The sequence below is a fragment of the Neofelis nebulosa genome, chromosome 2 (genome assembly GCF_028018385.1).
Source record: "Neofelis nebulosa isolate mNeoNeb1 chromosome 2, mNeoNeb1.pri, whole genome shotgun sequence".
Lineage (NCBI taxonomy): Eukaryota > Metazoa > Chordata > Mammalia > Carnivora > Felidae > Neofelis > Neofelis nebulosa.
In genome coordinates, this window is record NC_080783.1 from 5,523,966 (window position 1) to 5,550,651 (window position 26,686).

A 26,686-nucleotide genomic window follows, 5' to 3' on the forward strand; every position below is an offset into this window, starting at 1 on the left:
CCTACACCCACATCTTCTCTAATATACGATTAAGTCAAGAAGCGTTCTATTCTATCAAACTGGCCCTCCAAAAAAACAGCGTCTGCCAGTTTCCCTTTCCTTTGAAAAGAAATAATGGAACTGGAATTGTATTTCCTTAGCAAAGTCTGGGGAAATAAAGCAGGAAGTTTCTGTTTGTTTCCATGAACCAAGTTAGAGAGAGAAGCTTGGTAGAAAGCTCATCTGGGCGGTGAAGGCCGTCGCCTCCCGCCCTCCATGTGGGGCGGTGGGGAGAATCTGGCTCTGGGTTCACTGGGCACGGGCTTCCGTCCAGACCTCAGAAGCCCAAGATACTCTCTCAACGGGCTCTGGTGGAGATAACGTTCTGATGATGTGCTTAGCATAATGATGCCTAAGGACACACAGACTGTTACGTTAAAGGAGACATCGCCGCCACCCCTCCTAATTTTATTTTCTCCGTAGTACTTATCATTAACCAATATACTACGAATATTTTAGTGTGGGGGGGGGGGGTGCTGCATCGCCCTATTGGGGTGGGAGCCCTCTTAGGGTGTTTTGTTCACAGTGGTATTCCCTGGAAGGCAGCCTGCCACATAGCAGGTGTTCGGCAAATATTCGTGGAATGAATGCTCCTCCGGTATGCACACACCAGAGAGGCCATAGTCATGTTCTGGGGTCAAGGTGTCGGCCAAAGGCAAAGCCAGAGTTCTCCGTGGCTGTGCCCTGCTATAAAATCACCCCAAGGAGAAATCACTTCACAGTGAAGGGAGGGGAGTGAATAAACACATTCAAGTAAAAGAGAAGGACCCCGAGGGAGAGGTGGGGAGACAGGGGACGGGTCAGGCTGGGGTCGGGGGACAACAGCAGACCTCTCTTGCTTTGTTTTCCAGCCACCGTCTCCTGCAATAGAAACCACCGTGTGTTTCCTTGACACGTCTAATGAAAATGTCACATAAAAATTAAAACCAAATGAAAATTAGAGCGCGTGCCAGCTATTAAAATCTTGTTAGAGTCCCTCAGAAGTTATATCCCTATTATGTTCCCCAGAACAATTCCCTTAGAGTGATATTTTTAAAATTAAAAACCAAAGCTATTAAGCAGGCTTTGTATATAGCCTAAGAGAACGTATCAATGCAAATTATCACTTTGGTTTCAGCAGACTGAAGAATAAAAATGGTTTCACTTAAAATTCCAAGCACTCCCCTTAGCAGAGAAGCAGTAACATATTTCACTCAAGGATCAAGCTCATCCAAAGGGAAATGGCGATCCTTCCGTGGAAATGGACTGTGGTATGAGCTCCTGCCAGACGGGTCCCTCCATCAGTCAACTGTCACAGAGCACCCGGGGACACCTGGTGGGGCGTCTATCCAATCAAACGCAGGAGAATCCCTATCGAATCCCATCTTTTTTTTTTTTTAATTTTTTTTTTTTCAACGTTTTTTATTTATTTTTTTTGGGACAGAGAGACAGAGCATGAACGGGGGAGGGGCAGAGAGAGAGGGAGACACAGAATCGGAAACAGGCTCCAGGCTCCGAGCCATCAGCCCAGAGCCTGACGCGGGGCTCAAACTCACGGAGCACAAGATCGTGACCTGGCTGAAGTCGGACGCTCAACCGACTGCGCCACCCAGGCGCCCCTCGAATCCCATCTTAATGAATTCTGGGGAGCACTGCTCAGATTCACAGCTATCCTTGATTTCCATACAAAAAAAAAAAAAAAATCCCTGCGTGTCGGGAAGTTCAGTGCACTGAATAATACATTTCTTACCCCTCCGCCTCGGTTCTTATACAGGCGGAACATTTATCAGGGAGCAGAGGATTTCACAGAGAACACTTTGGCTGGAATACATTCCCACCTGTCTACCATGGGGACACAGGGGAGGCCACCTGCTGCCCTTGGGAAATGGGTTTGGGGCTCCCCCCCAGCGGACCAGCCCCAGGTCACATCCCAGGATGTCTCCTTTATCTTTTTCCCACAATCGGGGGGTTTAGGACCCTGATGCCTCTCAGATCATTATCATAATTTTTAAAAATTCAGCTCTCTCATTTCGAGAACCCGGCCCGAACCCAATTTATGCTCACGTTTTCCAACTTTAACCATGATCAGCTAGGCTATAAAGGAAGAAAACAATGCCCATTACTGGGCTATGAAAAATAAATGGTTCCATTATTTATAAAACTACCTGGTAACTCTGTTACTGTTATTAATAAAATCTCACGATTTCTTTTGCCAGTATGTTTGTTGGAGGAACATTTAAAGCAGTGCTCAAGGCTCCCAGCATAAAGCAGAGACAGGAAGCAACTGAGGATACAGTGAAGGGAGAAGGGATTAGGAAGAGACAAATGGGGGACATACGGTTGTTAGGACATCAGGGAAGAGGGCCACAGTGTGACCCAGGAGACAGCAGTTTGGTTCAAGAACTATTCACTTAGCGCTGACTTTGTGCCAAGTTAAAGATACAAAGGTAAAGTTCCACTTCCACTGCTCAGCTTGTATTCTGGACGGCCCAGTAGATAACCTCAACACGTTGTGGTAAACGCTGTAGGGAAGCCGCCTAACGATGGATGATGAGGATGTAACCCATGACACCAGTAAGCACCTCGTAAGGTCAAGGTGGACTTCTAGGAAGAAAATGACCCATCCATCTCACTGACCCAGTTGTAAGTGTCTGTGAGAGGAACCCAGAGGCTCAGGGTGATTGACCCTGGGGCCACCTCTAAACCAGGGGTCAGCGAACAACGGCCCCTTTGCTGTTTTTGTAAATAAAGTTTTATTGGAACACAGCCATATCCATGGCTTACTCTCTCCTATGACTGCTCTCGAGCTGGCGCGGCACAGCGTGACGGAACCCGGAGGGCCCACAAGGATTAACATACTCCCTGTGTGACCCAGGTCCCTACCTTAAGGTCACCCAAACTCAACTAGAGGAGAAACGACAAACATATTCTGTATGAAGAAGTTTCATAACCAACGGGGAATTCATAACCTCCCAGCCCACCAACAAAACAAAACAAATGGTTATTGTCCCAGGGCTGAATGTGTCGTCAGGAAGTTTAGAGAGCTAAAACTTAACATCTGAATGGGGCCTTGAGAGCCTTGAAGGCAGAGAAGTCCTTGGGTCTCAGAGCACTTGCAAATCTGCCCCCTCAGCCACAGTTGTGTCTTCTGGGAGCTCACCTTTGACATCATTAAAGCTCGCTTCTGAAAACCCTTCGGTCAGGTCAATCAGGGTCCCCTCGGACTTGCACCGAGGGAGACCGCCGGAGTTGGCCGCTCGGATCCGCTGAGCTGCCATCTCGAACTTTCTTCCTGGAGGGACAGCTAACGTGTCATATCCCCTCCTCCAGGTATCCCAGCGCTCGCTGAAGCTCTCCTCAGGCAACCATGCCGCACACGGGTCAACTGGGCGATGTGCTTCTTCCTGAAAGTGGGGGAAAAGGAAAAAAAAAAAAAAAAAGGAATTTCCCTTGAGCAAGCGCGACATAGGTTGGACAGGAATTTTGTGCGAAGTGGGAGTCCTCTTTCTTCCAGGGCCATTCCAGTCAAGACAGACCCAGGACATTCTTCCTGGCCCGAGAGCAAGGGGGGGCCCACTCCCCGGATCCTGTGAGCACCCTGTGCCCATCTCACCCGCTGTGCGGGCACACAGAGCCAGGCAGCACATCCTGGCCTGCTGTTCACACCCTCTCTTCCTGGGGTACAAAGGGGCTTGTGAAGTTTGTTCTAGCACCTGGCCGGCCTGTTCATCACGAAGAGGGGGACAAACGGGATCTGTAGACTCCACGTGGCCGGTTCCGGGGTTCAGGGCAGAAGAAATAAGTCCGTGTGCCCAGACAATGGCTGGTCCCGTTAGAGGCACAGCCCCGGCCGCGATGCTGGATACTCCAGAAAGCAGCACTCAGCACAGCACCTCTTGTGGCCCCGCCTCGGGGGGGGCTGGGGGGGCTGCTCCCTGCCTGCCCACGCTCCCCTAAAATCCTCCCTGGATCCCCAACAACCGACAGTCCTAAATAAGATACACACGTCGCCACTTCTGCGCATGAGGCCCTTGCGGAACGTGTGCCCCTGAAGCTGGTATATGTACCCAGATGGTGTCACTGAGCCTCCAGAGCCACTCTCGGGCCTGTTTCTTTCCGGAAGGGGCACAAAGGCATCTGGGGGGCTCTCTCAGGAGATGGTGACGTGATCAGCTGTGGGATGACCGTCGCCAGCCCACGGAGGGGAAAGGAACAGCCAGGAGCCAACCTCAAAGCGGCAAATACCCCATGCTCTTCCCCGGAAACGGGCGGACAGGCCATAGCTGGCCGCACCTGTCGGGGCACGGAGGGACCCGAGGGCAGGTGAACTGCACTCTGTTTCAACACGGCTCGTGTGACCGGTCTCCGGTCCCTGGCTCCCTGGCTGCGCCCTTCAAGGACAGCTGGGAATACAGCTTCTGGCCCAGATGAGTGGCCTTCACCAATGAGAGGGACCCGCATGGCCCCAACACCGCCTCCTGCAGCGGCAGGGGGGTGGGGTGACCTAGCCTGTCCGCCTCTACCCTTCCCCCAGGCTCCGCACGCAGCCTCCCGGGGGCTCAGTGCCAACCGTGCAGCAAACACACGCAGGTTTGCGTCCAAGCTCTGCCGTCCGCGGGGACGTCTTGTGTTCAGCGTTTAAGTCGGTGGCCTCAGTTGATGCACCTGTGACGCGGGGCCAAGACAGCACTGCCCTCACCGGTGTGTGGGGAGACTGAATATGAGAATCCGTGTAAGGCGCTTGGAATGGGGAACAGGGGCTCACCGCGGCCCCGGGGAGGATTTCTTTCCTTCTTTCCTTCTCAACCACCGAACGCCACGCTCCTCACCGGAATGCTCTTGGAGAGAAGGGGGAGCGGAGCTGGCCGCGGAGGCCGGTCACCAGGCCAGAGGCGGCTCTGTGCCCACCAGGCAAGACGTGGCCACGTGCATGGGGGAGCCCGCGGGCCCCGGGATACAAGCAGAGGCCACCCCTGGAGCAGCCTGGCTTCAGAAAAGAAGCGTGATGATAAGATCCATCACTGAGACGAGAGAATGTGAGAATCCTTTGGGTCCAAAAGACGGGTCTCACCTACTGGCAGGAACAGAGAAAATGGGACTCGTGTATGGGGGCGGGGGGAGGGGATCGGAGAGGACAGGCAGCGGGGGGGGGGGGGGGGTGCGGGGGGAGCTTCAGGACAGTTCTGAGACCATGACCTGTGCTTGCCGGGTAGACCTGAAAATTAACCACCCAAGATTCTAGGTCTGACGATGTCTCCTGGAGATACAGCAGCCAGCCAGCCAGCCAGACACGGCCAAAGCCAGCTGGCGGTGAAATCTGACTGGCACCCTCGGCTCGTCCCATGAGGGCCCCCCCTCCCCCCCACTGCAGAGCTGCCCAGGGCACTCGGTGAACGGGGTGGGGAGGGGGGAGGGCGAGTTCTTCGCTCTCACGCTGGCGTGGCCCTGTTCCCGAGGACCCCGAGGGGGGCTGGGGGGGGTCCCCGCGCTATAACACTGAGAGTCCAGCCCGATTAGCTGCCTGGGGGAGGCCCGGAAAGCTAGCCAGAGTAGGGGACATGCCAGAGGGTTCTGGAGGCCGAGGAAGGGTCGGCAGACAGAGCGGGGCCCGGGGGCTACCTGAGCGCTGGGGACCGGCGAAGTGAGGAGAGAGAAGGCAGCCCAGGTGGCAATGGGGTTGACCTTGGAGACCACGACCTTGGCCCTGGAGACCACGGGAAGTCACAGAAGCTTTCTGATGGAGGACACCTGGCCGCAGATGAGCAAAACGGAAGCAGCGATGCCGTTACTGACAGTGTGGTTATGGACAGGCTGCAGAGGGCTCGGGGTGGGGGGGGGCAGCAGGAGCACGTGGCGATCGGCAGGGGACACCTGCCCCAACACCCCCACAAAGTCCTGCAGGGCGACTTGGTGTGCTCGTCGGAGGGGCTGATTTCATGCAGGGCAGGGAGAGGGAGAGCCAGCAGCTCCCCTGAGGTGCCTGCAGGACAGGGCACGGCTTCCCAGCGAGCACTCGGGAGAATCTGCGGGCTGGCAGATGGAACTGGAGATAAACGTTTACGAGTGGTCAGATTCCTGCATTCGCTATCACCACCGAGAAGGCAGTGGCGGGGGGGGGGGGGGGGCGGGAGGAGGGGTGAATCCGGGCTTAGGGGTGAGCAGAGGAGAAAGCAGTTCAGGACGTCACTGGGATTTCTGGAGATGGATCATTGTTTTTGTTTACTGTTGATGGGGGACCTAGTTTTTTACCCTGAACCAGCAGAGACACAAAGGCATGTTAGCAGTTACATAAAGAGATCTGCAGTCCTTTTTAAAAACAAAGATACCCCCAGAGAGGGTGCCATTCAAGGAAGAGATAAGCCACTGACTGTACATCCTGACAAGCCCAGCACTCATCAGCCAGAGTGAATTCAGTCGAGGCACCAGAGCGAGGTTCCCGGGCAGCCAGAAGCATCGCGTGCTCACCGAGTTATCAACGCAGTCGTTCATGCTACCCCTTCCCGGGAAGAGGGACGCTTGTCCCACGGCGCTCAATGCCCTGTGTAAAGCCCAGAATGGCAAGTTTTCTTCAGAGACAATGGGAGACCTTGGACATCCTTGGACATGTCCTGACAGCAAAGAGGGCAGCCGGCCCTCGCTGGACAAGCCTGGCAGACTCTCTCTTCCTGGAACCTGGAAACTTCCCTGACCAGATACCATCAGGGTGAGGGTTCCCAGAGAAGCTCCGCATCTCCACTCATTCCAGAGCCAGGCATGGAGAGATTGCTGGAGTAACCTGCCCAGGAGGCGGGTGATGCTCCAGGAGGCGGGTGATGCTCCAGGAGGCGGGTGATGCTCCAGGAGGCGGGTGATGTTCTAGGAGGCGGGTGAAGCTCCAGGAAGCGGGTGATGCTCTAGGGGGCGGGTGATGCTCTAGGGGGCGGGTGATGCTCTAGAGGGCGGGTAAAACTCCAGGAGGCAGCATGGACAAAATGCCTCGAGTTCTCCCTAGCCTTGCTAACCACCTCTCTCCAGGCCCAGAGTGCACCAGGCCCGTGCTGCCGGCGGCTGTGGGATCCCCGATTCTTCCTGCTGTCCCTTACAGAAGCGCCCTTTTGTCTCAAGGCTGTCCCATCGACGTCAGGTCACTGCCCAGCTCAAAACTCCCTGGTGTTGCTTCCTGCTTTTAAATCCGCGAAGTCTGACCTCCCTGCCCCGGCATTCAGAGCCCCCCCACGACCCGGTTTCCACCTGCCATTCCGGGCCTGTCACTCACCTGCACCCCAACGTGAGTCAGTGACCACACGCGGACCTGCTGCCTCTCGGGTGCGGCCGGCGCTCTGTGGCTCCTGCTCCCTGAACACCCTCCCCTCACCTGCGCCTCCAGGAAAACGGTCCTCTCCACCCTTCTCGCTCCACCCTCCTCCCCACAGGCCTGCAAGCTTCTCCAGTGACTCATGCGCTGCCTCAGATCTGCAGTCATCGTCCCCGAGCTCCACATTCAAGTTGCCGGAGCTCAAGGAGCACGCCCCCGGAATCAGTCCCTGCTTCGGTCAGAAAAGTCGTGTTGGGGTGAACGGCTCAGTGCTCTGATCCACTTTGTAACGAGTTCGAGTTCGTGAAGCTTCCTTACTGTATCTTGCTGCACATGACACTGTTGTCACGTGTTATTGTATCCGCTAGACGTGATGCCATTTGCCCCATTTATTGTCTACATCTCCCCATCTTACTGTTTTTAAATTATTTGCTATTTTATTACTATTTTCCTATGTACGTACGTCTTTTAAAACGGGCCCGCAATCAAACATACAAACCAAAAACACGAGGAAGGTGATGTGAGGAACCATGCATCACCTGCCTTGCCAGAGAGAGGCGGGGAATGTTGTACGTGTCTCCTTTTGCCCCGGGGGAAAAACTCTAAGGAGCCACGGGGTCACATGGCCAAGGCGCTGAGCCCCCTCACAGCACAAGGAGACACGGCCGGGTTCCTGCTCAGCTGGACAAGAAACCCCAAACCCAGCTCACCGAGGGCCCCCTCAGAACGGAACCTCCCAGGTCCAAACCCAGCTCGGGGGCGGCCTCAGGCCCCCTCCAGGCTTCACCACCGCGGTCGTGGCTGAATGGCACGTTCAACCAGCCACAGAGCTCGGTCTCCCTCCCCAGCAGCTCCCTCCCTCCTCCCTTGTGCCCCAGCAGCCACCCCCCTACTCCGTGGAGGCCGGTGGGCCCGCAAGTGTGGGTATACCCAACGCCACGCACGCCCCGTTCAGAACACACACACCTCCGCCTGACCTTCTCAGCGCTTCCACATTTACGGTAATCGGCATCGTTCCACCAGGTCCACTGTGTCCAACTCTGCCCTCGGGGAGCCTACCCCTCAGTTAGCCCTCAGAATGATTTTAGAAGTCAGGACTCTCTTCAACGCCCTGCAAAAGCCTCTTAGCTCTTCGTGTGCTCACAATGCCCTCAAGGCCTCATACGACAGGTCCTCGCTAGCTCTGTGGACCCTTTTCCGGAAGTTCTTTCCCTCTTCCCGACCTCAGGGCCTTTGCACCTGCTGTCCCCTCACCTGGGAGGCCCAAACCTAGATGCTCACCAGGCTTGATCCCTCACTTCGTTCGGCTCCCTGCTCGAATGTCACCAAATCAGCAGGGACAGGTGCCTGCTACGGTAACATCCCTAACCCCACCCTCTCTCCCTACTTTCCTTATGGACCCAACAAATCACATGCTGTCCTGCCTCCAGCCGGATTTCTCCAAGAGAACGTTAGCTCTAGGAGGCCACAGCACTCACCCTGCTTCTGCGTCCCCTCTGCTGTGTGAGACCCGCATGGAGCGCATGGAGCACGAATGAATGAATTCTATTTGAATAAAGACAAAGGCTTCGGACACCATTTTGAAAGGCATCCCTGGGATATTCTTGCAAGAGTCAAAATCCCCCGTGAATGTCTAGTGTCCCCCAGATGGCCACGTGACTTGATTATACAAAGCAGGATGAATCTGAGAATCCTAGCCTATTCTGGAAATCTACGTGCGCATTCTTAATCACTGATGGGTACCCCGGGGAAGGGGGGGGCACCTCAGTCAGATGCGCCTGGATGGCACGACCTACAAGTCTGGCCACCCTCCCTCCGCTACAGTCAGTCAATTCTCCAGGACGGCCTGTGGCTGCACACACCCTTGCCCGGGGCGGCTGGCACGGGACCTCAGGACCTCTCAGACGTGGGGGGGAGGTGTGTGGCCACACCATCCCCCCCAACCTCCCCAGGCCACGCCTGGACTCGGGAACCCCCCGCCCCCTTGGTAGTAGTCAAGTCTGGGAAGACGGGAAGGGGCATTAAAGCTTCCTTGTGTCTGACTCATAACTAATGAGTTTTTCTTTTCTTTAGCGCAAAGGCTGATTCACCTGCGGAGACAAGAGGCTGCTCCTAGCGCCTCCCCGGGAACGAGGAGGCTGGCCTAGGAACAGACAACATCGTTGTACATGCACAGAATTACTTCCAGATTCTCGAGGCAAACTTGGGAACCTAGGCCCAGCCCACCGGCCACCCATGCAGACCCGCCTCACTCCTCGGGCTCCAGATTCACAGAATATTCATGTGGGGGCCTCTCTGCCAAGGCCCCACCCCAGGAACATCGCAAAAGCAAAGCAACCGAGAAAACCCAAAGAACGCGAGCGTCTGTAGGGTCCCTGACTCAGGACCCCAGGGTGAGTGTGTGACACGCGGGGCTCCCCCGGTGGCCCCGACCTGAAGGTGCAGAGGGCAAGCTGTGGGCCCGACCCCGGCCTGCGGGGGAACCGGGGCACCCAGACCGCTCTGGGTTCCTCCCCGGTGACTTCTGTTCGTGCCTTCTTGGAGATGACTCATCTCCACATTTGATTTTGATTTCTGGAGTAAGAGTGTCGTGTTGATTGCATCAGATTTCCTCTGGGTTAAAAAGCAGGCATGAGTTTCAACCCGCCCTCGGTGATTTCGGTCCCCGGACCGTCAGCACAAACTGCATCCCGTGTGCCCACCTGGCTCACTCCCCACGCAACAGCGGCCTCCGGAGAAGCAAGGTAATTCGGAGAACCCCCTCCCCAGCTGACCTGTGTCCCCGTAAGCAACAGCCCGGAGCCCGACGCCCCGGGGCCCTGACCCCACGGGCCAGCTGCGGAGAAGCCGCCACGCGTCCCAGCACGCCTGTGGGGCCTGCGGGGGCCGTTGGGGACACCTGATTCCCACGGGGGTCACACTGAGGACACCGGAAGGTTGGAGCCCGGCAGTGAACCGGCGAGGCCAGGGCAAGCCTGTGTGCCTGCCAATATCTCGGTCACCTCTTCCCTCTGAGGCAAACAGCCCTGCAGGAGGCCCACTCCTCCCAGCTTCCCAGCTCTCTGCTGCGTCCTGACCCCCGACCCGTCCGGGCTGGGCAACGACCCAAGTGGAAAACCAGCACGTGACCCGTGTCCCCTTTCCAGGCTCGCTCTCGGTTGGCAGGGACGGCACGGGCTCCAGTTACGAGAGGGGAGCGGCCGGCCCAGAGAAACCCGAACCTTCCACGCCACCTCGCACAGGCGGCTTCAGGAGTCTCCTCTCCGGGGCTCTGCCGCGTGTGCACCTGCAGCGCGAGACGGCGCCTCGTTCCGGGGGTGCCAAGAGCGTGGGTCCGCTGGCGGGGGCCCCGGGGAATTAGCTTCCCTGACCCGTGTTGGGAGTGGGCCTCACTGAGGCTGGACGCCCGGGTTTTAGTTCAGGGCAGTGGCAGCAGGGGCCACTCGGGGCCCCCAGCACCTCCGTGAAAACCCACCGAGCGCCGGCTTCTAGAACAGGGCTCTGTGCTCAGCGGAAGGAAACGTGAGAGCAGACGTGTTCAAGGCACCCACGCCCGAGGCACCACTGGGAGCCTAGAGCTTGGAGGAGGGGAGGTTCCGTGCGCCAGATGCCGGGCTGGGAAGGGGCACGCGCGGAAGCCCTTATCTGTTCCTCCAAAGCTCAAGAAGCACCTCCCAGGGCCCCACGGGTGGCAGGGGTCCCTCAGGTTGCGGGGTGCCCACCCGCGTCCCCACCTCTCACTCGATGCTTCTGTTGTCCAAGGAGTGAGGGCCGGGCAAGCCGGCGTGTTTCTCCGGCCAGTGACAAAGGAGGACACCCCGGATCTGGAGCGGCCCAGCTTCCCCCTGCCCGGCCTCCTTCGGCAAGCGCCCTGCCGCCCAGGGTCCTGGGGGAAAACCGCAGTCCCAGGCTCTTCTCCCCAGTCTGCCCGCATGCTCCTTCCCATTTCCAGGACTCTCGCCAAACACAGGAGCTGCTCCTCTCGTTTGCCTCCAAGGCACCCCTGAACTCACCGGGGGGCCTACTTTCTCCCCCATTAAAACCTGCCCATCTGAGAGGGACCCTCGGCCAACAGGGCCTTTGCCAATGGAATCCCATCTCCGTTCCGAGCTCTCAGTGTCCCCTCTGGGCACCGGCCGCTTTGATCCTGAACATCTCAGCTGTTATCATGCTCGTGACTTGGTCCCCTGACGACCACGCTCGTTTCCTTGCAAGCGGGGGACACGGTTCCTCGGATTCCCCGGCACTGAACACGGGGCTTGGCCCAAGTTGTGCATGGTGTCACCTGCTGAATGGACAGATGTCTCACGCGACCAGTTCTTCAGCACCACGGGGCACCGAGGGCTGCCAAAAGGCACAGGCGGGTGGAGTCCCTCGTCCCTTCCCTCCACCGCTTATCATGTGGCTGGGACAGCAACACGCGTGACACATCAGGAGTACGAGGTGGGTTCTACCGCGTCTTCCCGGCACGCACGGGACCAGAGGCCCACAGACCTCTCGGTTCGCCTGTCATCCCGAGCACGTTATGGGGCTGGCCACGAATGGTGTCTCATTAGCCTGCTGCGGAAAACGGCTAGGAGTTCAAAGAATAACCCTCATGTGGTGCTCGTCCAGCGCGGGGTTCGGGAAGTCTGGTGGTCTGCGATCTGCCACGCTGGGTCACATGGGAAGGCCGGGCCACCTTGTGACGGGCCTGGCGGCAGACGGGCTGTGAGGGAGGGTCTTGTGACCAGCCCAGATGAGAAACACTCACCACCTCTGGTCCCCAGCCAGTGGCCAGGAAGAACGAGTGTGGCCATCTCTGAAATGCAGTCATAGCGACGAGAAGAAAGGTCCGCTCACTGGCCTGGGGGCTGCTGGCCAGGGGACGGACGCCCGTCTGACACGGTCATCAAAAGGCAAAACAGCAGCACTAAAAGGGGTTGTGATTTCTAAATGTGGGTCATTGATTAACTGTCTTCCTTAAAAACAGAAACAAAACAACTAAATTAACAGTTGTCTTTGGATCAACCCACTTTTTATAACAAGTGTATTTAAGGAAGTTATTTTATTTTTTTTTTAATTTTTTTAATGTTTTATTTATTTTTTGAGACAGAGAGAGACAGAGCATGAACGGGGGGAGGGGCAGAGAGAGACGGAGACACAGAATCCGAAGCCAGCTCCAGGCTCCGAGCCATCAGCACAGAGCCCGACACGGGGCTCCAACCCATGAGCCATGAGATCGTGCTCTGAGCTGAAGTTGTACGCTTAACCGACTGAGCCACCCAGGTGCCCCCCAACAAAATTCTTATGCAGAAGCTCTGTAAGAACAATCATTTTTCTTTTTTTTTTTTTTTAATTTTGTTTAATGTTTATTTTTGAGAAAGAGAGAGAGAGAGAGAGAGAGAGAGAGAGCAGAGGAGGGGCAGAGAGAAAGGGAGACACAAGATCCAAAAGCAGGCTCCGAGCCGTCAGCACTGAGCCTGACGTGGGGCTCGAACTCACGGACCGTGAGAACATGACCTGAGCCGAAGTCAGACACTCAACCAACTGGCCACCCAGGCGCCCCTAAGGAAGTTATTTTAAAGGCAGCTTTCTGTTGCTTTGAAGAGGAAGCTAGTCGATCCTTTCAAAAAATATTCCTTAGATACACGGATAACTTTTCCAGAAAACATTAACTCGGAAACAGCGTTTTCAAGGTTCGTCTTCGATACCACTCTGGGAAACGAACACCTGGCCAGTGCCACTCTCTGTGCAGACAAGGGAGCGGAGGCTTATCTGGTTTTCACGGAGAGAGACTGCCCCTGAGGTTTGTTTCCGAGACCCCGATTAAAGTGCCAGATTCAGACAAGGAAGAGACGGGAGGCGGCTTTCTCGGTTCCACGCTGCCCCGACCCCACGGACCGCTCTCACTCATGACACGCGCAGGCCATGTCTGAGGCTCAAGTTCAAGGCAGGCGTTTAACATCCTCAAGACATGGCAGGAGCCGCAGAAGCCAAAAGGGCCACGCGGATGAGTGACCGTGTGTGCAAAACTCCGCAGGCAGAGAGCAGGGCTGAGCCCGCTACACGGCACAGCTGAAAACCAGCCACAAAGGCGAGCGGATGCCAGACATACTGATCCATAGCCTCCCTCCTGGCCTTTCCGATTCAACGAACCTTGCAACGCGGGCTGCCTGATGGGAGCTGAGCGTGAGAAAGGAAAGTCAACACAGAAAGTTTCATGAATGGGCTGGCTAGCTCCGACCCGGCCAGCTGAGCCTTCTCTGTGGTTCCGCAATCGGAGAACACCCTGACCCCGCTCCTCCTGGCGGGAGCCAGATTTTTGCTGCTATAAATGGCCCGGTGGTGGTGACCGTCTTTATAACTAATCTTCCTCAGCATTCTGGATTATCCTCTTAGGACGACTTTCTAGCAAGAGTATGAAGCGTTGCCAAACACTTTCCTGGAAACAAACACTAAAGTTTAAATTCACATTCCTTTGGCCACTACGGTCAGAAATTTTCGAATATCTACTACTTCCTGCTTTCTGTTTTAAAAAAATCATAGGCACTTGCTTTTTTATTTTATTTAAGCTTATTTACTTATTTTGGGAGGGGAGGGGTCGAGAAAGGGAGAGAGAATCCCAAGCAGGCTTCAAGCTGTTGGTGCAGAGCCCTATTCGGGGCTCGATCCCAGGAACGGTGAGATCATGACCTGGGCCGAAATCAAGAGCCAGGCACTTAACCGACGGAGCCCCCCAGAGGCCCCCCTTATTTCCTGCTTTATGACTATTATTTCGTATCCTTTGCTCAATTACAGCCTAAAATTTCATCCTAGCCATTGCAAATGTCTTCCCTGCTCGGCTGCTTTGTACACGCACAAACCCATTTGCTAACTTGATAAAGTCTCAATTATGCAGCCACGTATCAATCTTTCCTTTGTGATTTTGCCTGGAAACACAGAAAGGCCTACCTTAATGAAAAACCTGATAAACATTCACATCTATTCTCCTTTATTTAAAAAAATGATTTGTACAGTGACATTAACGTACAAGAAATTTATTGTGCTGCTCGGCGAGGAACTTTACAAAATTCATTACCGAACGGCTAAGCAATCACTCCTATGTCAGTTCCCGATCAATTCATCCCCTGCTGATGGATGTGATGTCATCTCAGTGCACTCAGTGTGGGCGGACACCAGGGTTTGAATCCCATCTATTCTGTGCCCTCGGTCTGCAAATGTTTATAACAACATCAGCCTGTATTTAGTACAGTAGAAGTTGGGCCACATTTGCCTACCTGGAAGGTCCAGCAACTTTGTAGTTCAAAGTCTCTTATCAGCAATTTTTATCTATTGTTTCTTCCCAATGCACGTTAAAAAAATCTAATAAAATGTCTCCCCACCTCCTCATTCCCTCACAAAAGTAACCCCTCTGGGATTTTGTTGGCATGGCATCGGTAAGAATTGGCATCTTTATATACTTTATTTTCTTCTAGAAACATGGTGGGTCTCATTTATTTAAAAATGAGTCCCAGGGGGCGCCTGGGTGGCTCAGTCGGTTGGGTGTCCGACTTCGGCTCAGGTCAGGATCTCCCCGTTTCGTGAGTTCAAGCCCCGCCTTGGGCTCTGTGCTGACAGCTCGGAGCTTGGAGCCTGCTTCCGATTCTGTGTCTCTTCCCTCTCTCTGCCCCTCCCCTGCTCACACTCTGTCTCTCCCGCTCTTAAAAATAAACATAAACCAAAAACAAATTTTTTTAAATGAGTCCCAGGATGGCACAGAGCAAAGACTGGCAAATTCTTTCTGTAAAGGACAAAGAATAAATTAAACTTTGGAGACCACACATTCTTTGTCACAAATCCAGGCAATTCTGCCTCCAAAGTGTGTTGATCTGACCCTTCTCTCGCTGCAGCAGCCCCCCACCTGGTCTCCCACGTCTCATTCCCTTCTCCCCTGACCCCTAAACACACACTTTCCTTAGAACAGCTGGAGGTCTCTCAACAAATTAAGTCTCTCCAGTGGCATTTCCCTGCACTTAGATTAAATCTAACAGACTTATCAGGGCTCCACGATCTGGCCCCACCCAGCCTTCCATGACCTTCTTTCCTTCTTGGTACTTTTCCTGTTCCGAATGCAAATCATCTCTGCCCCAGGACCTTGGCACCGACAGTTCCCTTTGGCGGGCAATCTCCGTCCCCCCGAACTTCACTTTGCTGACAGCTGTTGTCACTCAGGTCTTGCTCACTGCTTCAGAAGGTCCCCATGTAACCACTCACCACCTCAGCCACACTTACCCCGACCTCTCTGTGCCCGATTGTCCTCGCCTGCCCGAGGAAGGCAAAGCGGTATTGAGAGCTCCCACGACAGGTGATGCCCTTACGCGGTGCACAGGGCCTGAGGCACAGGAGACAGTCCGCAGAGGTCAGAGGTGAGGCTGTTATCGGGACCCAGCGCCCATACAAGCCCTGTACTTTCCATCAACAAGTGCTCGGAGTCCCCGCGAAATATCCTTTTTTTTCTTTGCTATTGTCCAACTGCACCACCGTGGTCCAGAGCCCTACCGTTTGCTGTGGCGAAGAATTACACCAAGGTGGGCTCACGGGTGCCTCATCAAACGACCTCTGATACCTGCAGATAGGACTTCACTGCAAATAAGATCTTGGTGGATGATCCGGTGCAGACGAAGTGACTGGGACGGCCCCTCGTGCACGATGACTGGGGTCCTTATAAAGGGGAATTTTGGGCACAGAGGTGAGGCAGTGGGAGGACACGCGAAGAAGCTGGCTGGCCACACACCAGGGGGAGAGGCCTCTCACGGCGTCTGCCTCACGGCCTCAGAGGGAGACAACGCTGCGGACCCCGTGATCTCGGCCGTCTGGCCTCTGGAGCCCCGAGTGTGAACTTGTCGCTTTCAGCCGCCCAGTCTGCGGTACTTTATTACGGCGGCCCCAGGAAAATGCACGCCTGTCCCACCGTACTCCCCCCGTGTCTCCCTCTCCGTCACATCTAATACGACCGGAACGCCAGGAAGCAAACAAGAGTCAAGGTCCTAAAACAGAGAGTCACTGACTCAACTGAAACATGTGACCTTGCCTCCACACTTCCAGAACATTCCATCCCCGGGTCCCCAGCGACCAGGGCACCGCGGATGAGTGCTCACCTCAGGCTCCTGGAGGAGGAGTCGGGGTCGGCAGGCAAAGGGCAACTGTGGACTTGTACCTCCTAAGTGTTATTGGAAAAGTCTGGCCAAGTCACCTCAGTGGCCTTTCAAAGGCATTTTTTTTTAATGTTTATTTACCTCTGAGACAGAGAGAGAGAAAGAGAGAGAGAGAGAGAGAGAGAGAGAGAGAGAGAGAGAGAGAACCCGAAGCGGGCTCCAGGCTCCGAGCTGTCAGCACAGAGCCTGACACGGGGCTCGAACTCACGAACCGTGAGATCCTGACCGTGAGTCGGTTAAGCCCAAGTCGGACGCTTAACCCACTGAGCCCCCCATTTGTACGCTTGGCCCGGGCCTCCAGCTCCACAGCCGGCCCCGCTCCGAGTCCCCGCTCTGTCCTTGGCCACGGGCCTCGGTCTCCTCACCTGATGCTCAGTAAACCATTAAATTATCACCCGCGTCTTGCTCCTCCAACCCTCAGACTGCAGTGGGGACTGAACTTAGGGGAGGTGGCACAGAAGACACGGGGCTCCAGGGTCGATCTGAGCGTGAGCACCAGCTCAAGCTGTGTGCTCTTGGCCGAGGTACTGAACCTCTCTGAGCCTCCGGCACCTGCAGGAGGACAGCAAAACCTGCCCTGCCGGGTGGGCCCACAGCGGGCACTCGAGGTCTATCGTTCCCCGCCGTGTTCCCTGGGGAAGGGACACAAATGGGAACGGCCCTGGTGTCCCCACACAGCTCCGGACCAGGGACTCGATTTCGTGGTGTCCCACAAGCCACAAATCCTCTGCATTTCCTCTTGGCAACGTCATCGTCTATTCAAAACCAACGTCCCCACTTTCTCACCTTTGAGGACCTCCTCCCGCCCCCACTTTCTCAGTGATGTCACTGCTCCAAGCTTGCAACTCTCAGCTGCATGGTGCCTTCGCTTCCTTTCTATGAAACAGGGATAACACCATCCACCTCCGCAAAGCGTGTGGATGAAACGTGCTGATACGTAAGTGCCGGCTCCCCAGGTCGGGGTCCCCAGCCTCGGGACGTGAACATCCTGGACGGGATCGTGCTTTGTCAGGCACCCCGGAGGACGTTCAGCTGTACCCCTGGCGTCTCCCCACTAGCAGCCAGGGGCGTCCCCACTCCAGACCGCCCAAAATGTTTCCGGCCGCTGCCAAACGTCCCCGGTGGCGAGAGCACCCGTTTTGAGAACCGCTGTCCTCCGCGAGGGCTACGATTAATGTTATTTTTCCTTTCGATCGGAGCCACCGGCCAGTGTGATCCCCTCTCTGTCTCCTTTCTCTTCCGTCCACAGCCTCCAGCTGGTACGGCCCTCACGCACCTGAGCCCCAAAGCGGTCCCCGTCACCGCTGCTCGACCCTGGATATGCCGCTGACGAGCACCCGTGCAGGCTTTCAAATACTTCCCAATCCAGAGATCTGCCAAGGCTCTCACGTAACCGCGACGCACAGACAGGACAGAGAATCGCCGAGCAGCCTGCACCCACGCGCCCACCCACCGAGGGGTCGCGCCCCGACACAGGACCAGCCTCAAGTGCAAATGATGGGCTGAGGTGCCCCCCACCTGGCCTCCTCGAGACCCAAACTCTACCGGGTAAGGACGTGGCCCTTCCCTGACACCCTTGAAATCCCTGCCCCCGTCTCTGTGGCCTCATTATCTGGGAAAAAATCCTCATTTGTTCTGCCCCCAAGATAACATCTGTTCACCCACCCCCGCTATCTCCCGCCCAGCCTCTCCCCTGTGACAGCCCTCATGTGTGATGCTGGGTCAGCCTACCCTCTGACAGGCTAAAAGTATCCCCCCTGTTGAAAACCCAACGCGGCCCGCTCAGCCAAGGCTGTTTCCCTTGCCTGGAAGGTTCTCCCCGCCTGCTGCTGGCCAAACCCTTCAACAGATGCTCCCGAAACCGCACTGCCATCACCGAGTCCCCCCGCTCCAACTCCCAGCACAAAGGCACCCCGAAGCAGCAGCCCTTTCTGGGTGTCACACACAGGTCCCGAGTCAACACGCCCCCCACACTAAACTCTTGGAGGCGAAGTTCGTTTGCAGATGTGCACAAGGCACACGCAACAGGGCTCTTGGGGTCACTGGTCCCCCATAGGGTGCAGACTCCGAATGCCCAGGTGATGGGAGCTCTGCCAATGGATGGGCAACTCTGTCTTAAAGAACGCTTCGAGGAGCGCCTGGGTGGCTCAGGTCATGATCTCACAGTTTGCGGGTTCGAGCCCCGCATCGGGCTCTGTGCTGACGGCTCGGAGCCTGGAGCCTGCTTTGGATTTTGTGTCTCCCCCTTTCTCTGCCCCTCCCCTGCTCATGCTCTGTCCCTCTCTCTCTCTCTCTCTCAAAAATAAATAAACATTAAAAAAAAGAGAGAGAGAACACTTTGACCTTGAGAAGATCCGTGTGTGTCCTAAGAGAAAAGTGACACGGTGAGTCCCTGCAGAGCAGGGACCCCTGGGACGGTCTCCTGGTGTGGTTACCGTGCAGATAAACCTGCGGTCCGATCGAGCCCAGCTCCGCTGTGGGGGGCCGGGGTCTGAACCGAACCAACCACATAAACGCACAGTCGAGCGCTTGGGAACAGTCGCTGTGCATCGTGAGGCCCGGAGGGCACAGCGTTCCATCTTCAGAAGCAGAGCCCATCCTTCGGGTCTTGGCAGAAGCCCAAGGCAAGGGCGAGGGGACTACGCAGTAGCTCTATTTGTAGGTGGAAAGGGGGGCAGGGCAGGCGTCTGCAGGAGGAGCCGGGTCCCACCCATCTGCCCACCGGCTGCCCCCCGCCCGCTCCAGGCGGCCGAATCCCTCGAGATCCATCCGGCCGGAAGTGTCCGTCACATCCACCGCTTTGGGACACTTCCCGTGTGCCAGACACGGCAATCGTACCCCTGGGCACACGTGCCCGGGAGAAAAGAAGCGTCTGTCCACGGAGGGGGCCTGCCTGACGATGTCTGCGGGGGTTTTATCCCTAACGGCCCCACGCTGGAAACAGCCCTGTGTCCACCAACTGGAAACGCTCACATGTGACAACACAGAGGAAGCCCACGGGAATTATGGCCAAGAAAAAGCCCAACACAAGAGAGCGCACACCACGTGACCCACGAGCACGGTGGAAATGGACTCTGGGAACCAGAATACTGGTCGAGGGGAGACGGCGGGATCGGCAGGGAAGAAGGGCCCGGAGAAGGTTCTCCGGCGACGGGAGGGTGGCCACGCGGGTGGAAGGGTGCGTGAAAGCTCACGCGCTCGGGACCAGTGCACGAGTGCAGGTACAGTAACAGCCCGCCTCGACAGCACGCCTCGCTCGGCGTATAATGAAGCAACCAGAAGAGAAACGTGGAGCCGCTGGCCCCAAGTCAGAGAGCTCATCAGTCCCGCAGAGCTGAGAACCCAGGGCTCCGGGTCCCAGCCTGGGGGACTCTCAGAGGGATAGAACATCCACCGTGGCGCCTCCAATGACGGGAGGGCTTCCCTGCAGTAGACAGAACCCTCTGGTATCAGCTAGAATCATCTGCAGCCGATGCCCCAACCTGGCCTCCACTTGCCCACATTCGCCAAGGGGAACGGGGGACGGGCTTTCCTCCTAGTCAAGGTTGAGGGGTGAAGGCTTCAGAGCCCCGGGCAAGGGCTTACGTGGCCGGCACTGTTACCGGCCCCCTCACCCACAGGACACACTCCCTGAGCCCCACGGCCCGCACCGCCCAGGGCCTCCCCGCTCGCGAGGCTGGGGCACGGTGGATGGGTCTGTTTCCCACGGCCGCTGGAATCAGTCGCCACGAACTGGGCGGCTTCAATCAAAGGAACTGCTCTGTCCCCTCTGTCGATCCTGGTCTCTCCTCGACTCCGGGCGCTCTGGTCTCGGCTTCCACACCACAGTCTTCACACAGCTGCCTTCTAAGGACACAAGTCACGGGATCGGGGCCCACTCGATTGCGGCGTGACCTCCAGTTTGTTTTTTAAGTTTATTTATTTATTTTGAGAGAGAGCGAGAGGGAGCGCATGCACTTGTGAGTAGGGAAGGGGCAGAGAGAGAGGGAGAGAGAGAATCCCAAGCAGGCTCCTCGCCCATCAGCGTGGAGCCCACTGTGGGGCTCGACCTCATGAACCACGAGATTGGGATCTGGGCCAAAATCAAGAGTCAGGTGGTTAACCGACCGAGCCACCCAGGCACCCCAGACACGACCTCATCTTAACAGAACCGATTACATCTACAAAGACCCTGTTTCCAACTACGTTCACCTTTCGTGGCTCCAGGTGGACACAGCTTTTGAGCGAGGCCACCGCACCTGGCACATCAACGGACACGGTGAGAGAGAGGGCCTGGGGCTGGCTCCTGCCAGGGCAGCCTGGTGCGCACCTGGGCCCGGCGGGCCGGGCAGGTAACAGAGGAAAACGGTGCGTGGCTTGGGATGAGGCCAGGCCTCGCGGGCGCAGGGGTCACCGGTAAAAGCAAGAGCCCACTTTCCTGGTGACGTGGGCCACCCGCCCCACTCGGGTACGAGAGGCGCACAGTCATCTCGGAGACACTGGAGGACACACAGGTTCGAGAAGACAACACAGGGTGCACTTGACAGGCTAACTCTGGTTTCTCCCTCAGGCCCCGCGAGAAGAATTTCACGGAGCCCCTAACCGGCACCTTTCTCAACCGGCGCACGCGGGGCCCGTTCTGGTGACCTGCCCAGCAAACCGGGTCGCCGGCTCTGGTCCTCAAGCCCTGAACTGTGCTGTGATGCAGAGGGGGCGCCGTGGGAGCTGGTGCTCCGTCCCCAGTTCCTGTCCTTGCTGTCTCCTCCGGCCCGCTGTCCCTCGGGGTGCTCTGCGAGCCCGTGCAGGGCAGAAAGGAAGCTGCCAGGAGGCTCCAGACCCCTTACACCAGCAAGCTTCTCTGGGCGCCAACGCCAACATCTGCAGTCACCAGCCCCGGCGCCCCAGGCACCATGGGACCTAATCACTTGACTGCGACTGATTTTAAATGAGCGCCTCTCCAGCCGGGCTGCAAACTCCGGTCGGCGAGGACGGTGTCCTCCAGCAGGCAGCCCCATAGCGCCCCGCAGAGAGTGACAGCCGCTCAGCAAAGACCTGAACCAGTGAACGGCCCGTGGGTTGTCCCAACCTCACCGTTTAGGGATGTGGCTGCCTCTCCACAGCCAGACTTCCTAGGTTCGCGGCCTTCCTGAGGCCTGTCTAGCGCAGGCTGCTGTTCTGAAAACGACGAGGGTCGTCAGAAGGGGGAGTCTTCCTTAATTTCAGTCAACTACAGAGATGCATCGGCCACATGCCACGGCAGCTGCTACAAGAAGAGAGAGAAGTAAGCCTGTTCCTGCTGAGCCGGCCCGCAGAAAGGCCGAAAGCACACGAACTCCAACAGAAACCATAACACAGGCAATCCAGACAACCACATCCACCGCTGTCAGCTAAATGCACCCCCTCCCCCAACCCTGCCGCGCAAAGATCCATTAGATCTTGACCCCCAGCGTCTGTGAACTTGGTATTTGGAAACAGGGTGCGCGCAGATGCGATCAGGTTTAAGTAAGGTTAGACCGGATTAGGGTGGGCCCTAAACGCAATCACAGGTGTCCCTCTGAGAGGAGGAAGATCGGGACAGAGACGCCCAGACACACACAGAGGGACGAAGGCCACGTGGAGACAGAGACAGATCCGAGAGATGCGGCCACCAGCCGATGACCGTCAAGACGGCGGGTCACCCGTCGAGACTTCCCAGACGCCGGGAAGAGGCAAGGGTGGGCTCTTCCAGAAGAAACGTGGTCCTGCAGGTGTCCGGATTTCACACCTGCAGCCTCCTGGCTGTGAGAACTCGTTCCCGTGGTTTTGAGCCACGCGGTTTGTGGACACGAGCACGCACAGCGCCTGTTGGACACTGAGTGACTGGCAGGCTCTGTTCTAGGCGCCTTCCGCGCACCTGTTCCCGAGACAGACGATCACTGCCTCCACCGTACAGTCGAGAAACTGAGATTCGGAGAAGTGACAGAACTGGTCCAAGGCCTCCCCGCTCCCAAGCGTCAGGGCGAGGGGCTCCAGGACCTCCAGCAGACCAGCCTGCCCTCCCCCAGAGGCTGGGGTGAGCCTCGCCACAGCCAGGCCACCCTGAGCAACGGGGCCGCCTCGTCTCTGCTGATCCCCAAACTCACGTCTCTATGGCAGCCATCTGCCTCCCACACCCACTCAGGACGGCGACACGCTGGCCTCACCTCCCCCCCTGCATCCCCATCCCGGCAAAGGGCACCACTCAGAATCACCTGTCCTAGCTAGCCTCCTTCCCCAACCAGTTAGCACAGAAAACCGCTTCTGGAAAACAGGATTTCTCAACCTCGGGGCGACTGCCATCTGGGGCCTGGTCGTTACTTGCCGTGGGGCTGTTCCGTGCATCGTGGAGAGGCGGGTGGCATCCCAGCCTCTACCCACTGGATGCCAGTAGCACTCCCAGCCCCAGCTGCGGCCACCGGTCGTGTCCCCAGACACTGCCCAATGTCCCCAGGACAGCATTGACACAAAGGGCCAGGCGGGGAGTTTCTCAGGCTCTGTGGGCCTCTACTGTGACCCCTCGGCTCCGCCTCCGAAGGGCCAAGACAGCACAGACGACGAACGGGTGGGCGAGGCTGGCTTCCAATAAACGTCTCCAAGGCAGGTTCGATTAGTAGAGATGATGAAACAGATCTGGGGAAGCAACGCGCCCCAGGACACACAGGTGCTGTGTGATGCCCCCAACCTTCACCTTCACCGTGATGCTACACAAGCCCTCCCCTATTACCTCCTGGCCTCTGCCCTCCTCTGGGTCCCCGGGCACAGCCACAGGATGGAGGGGTGGCCCTGGAGGCGTGTGGGAGCCCTCCTCTCAGTGGTCTGGACGCTGGTGGAGCAGGAATCTCCCCGGCTGGGGGCCCCAGGGGGCAAGTGAGGTGAGCTCGGCGTGCAGGGACCGCCGGTGCTGAGAATCCTAGAGGACTGGCTGCCTCCACCCCACCGGCTCCTTTCTGGAAAGTTTTTGTATCACCCTTAAAAATGCATTAGAAATAAAAGGGAATATGCTCTGTTTCCCATAGCAGTGCTATTCCGCGGATTTCTGGCTGATCTATTCTTTACTAAGACCGAGGAATATTAGGTAGGATACCGCCCAAAGCAGCAAGTAGCTCTTCAGAGATTTCCTCGGCGGCACCCATCTCCAAAGGGAGGGGGCGGGAAGGGAGGGGAGGGGAGGGGAAAGGAAGGGAGGGGAAGGAAGGGAGACAGAAAGGAGGAGGAGGAAAAAGCCTGGTTGGGGTTGGCTCGAAGCAGGAAGAGACAAAGGAGGCGAAGTCCAAGGCCCCACCACCCACCTGCTGTCCGGCTTCCGTCTGCACCTGCTCTGTGGGCGGGAAGGGTCGGTGCCCAGCCCACACCCCGGTAGGGAGAGGGCAGCATCCTCGGGCGTCCTCCACCACAACCAGCCCAGGACAGGATTAGTTAGTAGCTGGAGCCAGGGGGCCAGAGCTGGACAGCTGCAGGGGCACCCCCACCGTCAGGGGCGCGGGGACACGACCTCGGGACGCCCAGTGCGGTCACTTAACATCCGGTTGTCGGGAAGGGCTCAGTAAACATCTGCCTCTTCTTATTTTTTAAACCTTTAAAAAACTTTTATTTATTTAAATCATCTCTATACCCAACGTGGGGCTCGAATTCACGACGCTGAGATCAAGAGTCGCTTCCTCACCCAACCGAACCAGGGGGCGCCCCTGTATCTGCTTCTCGTCTGATGGGCCCTCCAACCGGGGGAGACAGGCAGCCGAGACTGGCAGCGACCAACCAGGTCAGTCGGGGTCTCAGAAGTGCAGGTTCCCGGGCCCTGCCCTGGCGTTTCACTGGGTGGGGACAGGCTGAGCTGTCACTCGAGACTCCCGACAGGAAGGGGACGGTGTGCTCGGATCAGCATCCTTCGAAAGGACTTTCACAAAGAAGCAATTGGGTCAAGCCCTGGTTCTTGGGACTGGCACGGGGGCAGGTTGGGGGAGCTGGAGCCGAAAGCGAGCGGTCTCTCTTCAAGAGCTGGGAGCAGAGAAGAGAGCTCGTAGAATTTAGTTAGAACATCAAAATAGAAACGAGCCTCAGCGTTACATGCAATCACCAAGAGGAAGAAACAGCCCAAGTGTCCACGGACGGAAGAAGCCGACAAGACACGGTCCAGCCACACAATGGTCGTTACTCTTCACAAAAGAGAGGAAATTCTGACACATGCCCCAACACGGATGACCCCCTGAGAACACTCTGGGGGGTGTGAAGAAGACGGTCACAAAAAGTCACACATCGTGGGGCTCCAGGCAGGCACATATCCACAGAGACGGAGAGCGGGTTCGCGGTTTCCAGCGCTGGGGCCACGGAGGGAGGTCGAGTGGCTGCTCACAGGTCTCTTTTTGGGTAAAATGTTTTGGAACTAGACAGAGGTGGTGGTTGCACCACTTCGTGACTATGCCGAACATCGCTCAATTGGGGCGCTTTCAAAATGTGCCCGTCAGGAACCCATTAAGGGGCTAAAATGTTGTGTCTGTGCTGGGCCAACGGTCCGAAAAGACGCCTTCGCTGAGAAGCGTGTACACACGGAGGCTTGTGTCAGTTACAACCAGGAAGAAACCACTACAGGACAAAAGGAACTTAACGTGCAGTCAGGAGAAAGGAAAGGAAAACTCGGGGGGAAAAGCAGGCGCAGAAGAAGCCGCGAACAGGCGGGATCGAGGCGGTAGTGGCCAGAGGTGCTGACAGAGAACCGGGGAGCACTGGGGTCCCGCTGCGGCCGCACGCCCCGAACAGAGACAGGTGTGGGGCCAGCTCGGGTGTTTTTTGCGGCTCTCAAGACCCAACTCCGGCTCACTAAGCAAAAGCGGGAACACACGGGGGTGCCCATGGTCCAGCTGAGGGAGGCCAGGGCTGGGCCCTGGAGCCACTTGGACGCAGACACGCAACGTCCCCCAGCCTCCAGCCCCTGTCACCGTCCCTGCGGGACCAGCTCTATCCACAGATGCGCTTCTGTACGAGGTGGGAGCGCAGTCGTGAAGGCACCACGCTCTCGTAACTGCAGCTCCTCATTCCCATTTTACAGATGAGCAAATTAAGGCACAACAGCGGGTCAGTCACTGGGGCCACACAGCTGTTAGTCACCCAGACAGGTTCTCTCCGGGGTCTGGACCGCAGCCCTGCAGAACCACGCTGGTCAAGAGGGTTCTTCTTCTCCCAACCGGTAAAGCAACACACAGCGGCTGCACCCCACCCCCCCCACCCCCGAGCCAGGATGCGCTCACCAAAGCGTCTGCTCCCCTCACACCAAATCCATGAACCGGGAGCCTGGCCTCCGTGGCCTGGGTCTGTAGGATGTAAGTCCCCCCCTGAGTCGGGACTCTGGGGCCAGCAGAGACTCTCTGGGTCGTGCTGGTCCAGCCTCGCCGGAGGACTGCAAAGTGAGGGTGCTGCCTTCTGCCTCCCGGCCACCCCCCGCCCACAGGGCCCCTCGATGGGCCTCACGCAGCCTCATTCAGATTCACTCTGACGCCGACTCCCGTGTGGTGCCCTGAAATTTCCACAGACACTTGGCATCCCAAGGTGGGCAAACTATTTTCTGGTGACTTATATGCAAATCTGCCCCCTGATCAATCTTCACGCCCTGGCAGATGGGGGCCTGGTTCTCATTAAATCCCTCTGAAATCAAGAAATCCAAGCCAGATAGGAATCTGGTGAGCACTGTTCCCGTCAGGCCCATCCAGGAGCCCCTGGACTCCGCTAGAGTCGGGCGACTTCTCCAGATGGACAATTCCAGAACCCTGCTTTTAGCCTTCCACCGCGGGACCCCAGATCTCTTATTATGGGGACCCTGGGTGACGGTGCTGAGGTTGGAAGGTTCTGTCTGACCTCACTTTAATCCCCGTTCAGTTTCTACGAGGCACAAATCTCCCTCATCTGTATGACGAGGCTAGTAGTTAATATGTGGCTCGCTCTACCTCTCCCTTCAGAGATCAAGAACAAATCTAAGACAGCTTTGCAAACTGTAAAGTGCCGCACGAAATTTAAATACGAAACAAAGCTACAGAAGAGGTCTTCAAACACTATACAAGTAACATTTCTCTTCCTGAAGCTTCCTCTTTGCCAGATCTGACTTTGGCCCCAGGACTTCCTGTACCATTCATTAAAAAGAAACAGCCTCCTTTGAAAGCCACAATTCATTAATTCCTCTTCTAATGCTGCTTCAAGACCTCAACGCCGTGGA

At 56.8% G+C, this 26,686-nt stretch overlaps 1 protein-coding gene and 1 long non-coding RNA gene across 7 annotated transcripts in view; one reads left to right on the forward strand and one right to left on the reverse strand.

Annotated features, from left to right (window-relative positions):
• Positions 1-26,686, reverse strand: part of SH3BP4 (SH3 domain binding protein 4) — an 85,616-nt gene that overhangs the window by 15,661 nt on the left and 43,269 nt on the right. For 3 of the 6 annotated variants that reach the window (XM_058700507.1, XM_058700494.1, XM_058700500.1), the window contains one exon: positions 3,179-3,422. In XM_058700507.1, coding sequence (XP_058556490.1) covers positions 3,179-3,296 — 118 coding nt within the window. In that variant the 5' untranslated portion in view covers positions 3,297-3,422. Of the gene's footprint in view, positions 1-3,178; positions 3,423-7,273; positions 7,693-21,558; positions 21,885-23,209; positions 23,547-26,686 lie in introns of those variants that run through there. The other 3 variants (XM_058700521.1, XM_058700514.1, XM_058700489.1) reach the window with 3 other exon arrangements.
• Positions 9,915-18,780, forward strand: LOC131495519 (uncharacterized). The gene is made up of 2 exons (XR_009253997.1): positions 9,915-10,056; positions 17,738-18,780. It is a non-coding gene; the product is annotated as an uncharacterized LOC131495519 (long non-coding RNA).